Source organism: Tachysurus fulvidraco, chromosome 14, assembly GCF_022655615.1.
Source record: "Tachysurus fulvidraco isolate hzauxx_2018 chromosome 14, HZAU_PFXX_2.0, whole genome shotgun sequence".
NCBI classification, from domain to species: Eukaryota; Metazoa; Chordata; class Actinopteri; order Siluriformes; family Bagridae; genus Tachysurus; species Tachysurus fulvidraco.
The window spans coordinates 2,053,887-2,057,762 of record NC_062531.1 but is presented as its reverse complement, the minus strand read 5'-3'; the positions used below and the strand labels follow the sequence as shown (position 1 = coordinate 2,057,762).

The 3,876-nt window shown below is 43.7% G+C and overlaps 1 protein-coding gene across 2 annotated transcripts in view; it reads left to right on the top strand.

Annotated features, from left to right (window-relative positions):
• The window catches only part of rgl1 (ral guanine nucleotide dissociation stimulator-like 1), a 37,067-nt gene extending 34,215 nt beyond the window's left edge, over positions 1-2,852 (top strand). For both annotated transcript variants that reach the window (XM_047799874.1, XM_047799875.1), the window contains exons 17-18: positions 1-33; positions 1,994-2,852. The exon at positions 1-33 is cut by the window's left edge and continues 82 nt beyond it. In XM_047799874.1, the coding sequence (XP_047655830.1) occupies positions 1-33; positions 1,994-2,181 (221 nt within the window). In that variant the 3' untranslated portion in view covers positions 2,182-2,852. The remainder of the gene's footprint in view (positions 34-1,993) is intronic.
• Positions 2,853-3,876: the final 1,024 nt, after the last annotated feature.

The window sequence follows — 3,876 nt, the reverse complement described above, 5'->3', positions numbered from 1 at the left end:
ACGAGCTCGTTCAGGTCATATCAGACGAGAGAGGTGTGCTGACTTACATCAACTTAATTACACACACACACCATCATCTCACATACACATACACACACATACACACATACCCAGATACTCACAGACAGACACACACTCACACACACACACACACACACACTGCCATCATCTCACATACACACACACTCACTCTCTCTCTCTCTCACACACACACACACACACACACATTGCCATCATCGCTCATTCACACACACACACACACACACACACACACACACACACACACACACACACACACACACATTGCCATCATCACTCATTCACACACACACACACACACACACACACACACACACACACACACACACACACCCAGATACTCACAGACAGACGCACACACTCACACACACACACTCAGATACACACAGACAGGCAGACAGACAGACACACACACATACTCACTCACAGACAGACAGACAGACAGATACACACTCACACACATACTCAGATACACACACACAGACACACACACATACTCACACGCAGACAGACAGACACACACATACTCAAATACTCACACACAGACAGACACACACACATATTCAGATACTCACAGACAAGACAGACACACACATATTCAGATACTCACACACAGACAGACACACACACATATTCAGATACTCACAGACAGACAGACAGACAGACAGACAGATACACACACAGACAGACACACACACATACTCAAATACTCACACACAGACAGACACACACATACTCAAATACTCACACACAGACAGACACACACATACTCAAATACTCACACACAGACAGACACACACATACTCAAATACTCACACACAGACAGACACACACACACATACTCAAATACTCACACACAGACAGACAGACACACACATACTCAAATACTCACACACAGACAGACACACACACACATACTCAAATACTCACACACAGACAGACAGACACACACACTCAAATACTCACACACAGGCAGACAGACACACACACACTCAAATACTCACACACAGACAGACACACACACACATACTCAAATACTCACACAGACAGACAGACACACACATACTCAAATACTCACACACAGACAGACAGACACACACATACTCAAATACTCACACACAGACAGACAGACACACACATACTCAAATACTCACACACAGACAGACAGACACACACACTCAAATACTCACACACAGGCAGACAGACACACACACACTCAAATACTCACACACAGACAGACACACACACATATTCAGATACTCACACACAGACAGACAGACAGACAGATACACACACAGACACACACACACACTCGCACATACACAGACACACACACACACACACACACACACACTCGCACATACTCACACACACACACAGACACACACACACTCGCATATACACAGACAGACAGACACACACACACACACTCGCACATACTCACTCACACACACACACACAGACACACTTGCACATACACACACACACACACACACACATACTCACACATACTCACACACAGACACAGACAGACAGACACATACACACACACACACACACACACAGTGCAGCTATCTTGTGAGTGAGTAAATGTCTATTTGTCTGTCCATCTGTCTCTCTTTGTCTCTCTCTTTTTCTCTCTGTCTGTTTTTCTCTCCCTGGTTTTCCTTCCAAACGTAATGTCTCCCTTCCTTCCTTCTTTCATTTCATTCTGTCTCTCCCTTTCAGACTTTTGTCTCTTGTCTAGATTTCCTCCCTTTCTCTCACTTTCCCTGACCAATCAGATATGAGCATTAAAGAGACAGTAATATCGAGGATATGTATAATATATTGTGAGTGACAGATTTCACCCTGACGCCTTACTTTACGTCCTTCCTGTTTGTGACGGTTTTGGTACCAGTTTATTATTAAATGTCACGTTTACTGAATGTTATTTTAACCTTCTGGTTTTCAGAGTTGGTGATTCCCGACAACGCCAACGTGTTTTACGCCATGAACACTTCGGCCAACTTCGACTTCGTCCTGCGCGCTCGCGGCTCCGAGGGACGACCGGTGCAGCTTCGCTCTCGCTGCAGCTCCACGTTACCGCGTGCACAGCCACGCACCAGCCTGTCCCTCAGGCTCAGCAAGGTCACTCTATGACCTTTGACCCCAGCCCGGGTCAATGTGTGTATGTGTGTGTGTGTAAATGTGTAGATATAAAGTCTGTCTCTCTGTGTGGACGCTGCATGGTGATGGTTTGAGTGCAGCGCCCTTAAAGCTTCCAGTACTTTGGACTTGATGTATTCGTGGCTGTGTCTCAATCCAGGACAAGTGGCCTAGTGAAAGTGGAGTTCTCAAAACTTCTACTAAAGTCTGAATGGATTAAAAAAAAACAAACACTTATGTTCTTTATCAGTATTCTGCCCTTATGGAGCGACTAGCTACCTTTACTCGTGATAACGATGATGATGATGATGATGATGATGACAGCGATGGGACGCTCTCATCAGTATCGGAAATGACGAACAGGACTCGCGATGTCATCGTCATCACTACAGTCGTTGCTCCCGTATGTGTATTTTTTTCATGCCCACATGTGCACTTATGCTCCTGCAAGTTCCTTCTCTCGGCGCCCCCTGCTGGTAGACACGGGAGCCTCATGACGAACGGCTCACGTTCTGACGGCTTCCGCTTCGTCTACGCTTTCCGTCATGAAGGCTCTCCGACTCAGGACTGAGCTGAGCTCTGATTGGTTGCACTCGTTAGTAGGAGGGTGGAAGTGAAGAACGATTACGTAATAAAACACAAATAAACAAAAACAATTGCTCAGAGTTTGAATGACTGAATTATTGTATTTCAGCTTTCCTCACTTTAGTGTTAATAAACACAACACTAGGAAAAATAGTCTGGGTTTTTTTTTGTCGTTGTAAGAAGTAACACGAATTAAAAGGAATTGGAGTTTTTAATCGTTTTCTAAACGAACGTTGATAAAACTGTAGTATTAAAGTTGAGTGTATCACCGTAGGTGTGTGTGTTCGAGCTCCACGCTGAGCGTCTTCAGTCCTGCACCAGTTTACACTGTGCACTTGACACAAAAATATGAACCTATATAAAATGGCGTGTGTGAAAATAAAGCTGCCTTCTGAGAAGCGGAAAGGCTTCGGGTCGTCGGTCGTCTGAAATAAACATGTACGGCGCGACCTGCTGGGATCTGGTCTGGGGTTCACGATGAAGGACGTGGGTTTGTGTGAATGAGGCTGAGAGTTAACTGTACAAGTGTGCCCTGTAAGAAATTACAGAAATTGCACCCAAATTCCACTCCAAGGTACACATCTAAAAAGAGCTCATTCCTAAGAAGTGACAACGTGATAACGATGATGATGACGGCGATGTGTATGCGATCTCATATCGGAAATGACGAACAGGACTCGCGATGTCATCGTCATCGCTACAGTCGTCGCTCTCGTGTGTGTATTTTTTTCATGCCCACATGTGCACGTATGCTCCTCGGCGCCCCCTGCTGGTAGACACGGGTAATACGTGGTAATAAGGTAATAGACACACAATAATTTGTCAACAGAAACAAAATTACAGATAGAATAGAGGGAGGTAACGGATTCTGATAACCTGTAATGCCTTATCATATTTGGTGACCATGCTGTAAGTTTGTTTAATTCAAATTTGTAGTAATAATAATAATAACAATAATAATAATAATAATAATAATAATAATAATAATAAGCATCAGCATCTGACTACATTTTTTTTAGCCTTAATTAATAAATGACTTTCAGGGTCGTTAAAAAAAAAGCAATCATGAAAACAGAATGCAAAAGCATTTGAATAGCTTTGTTT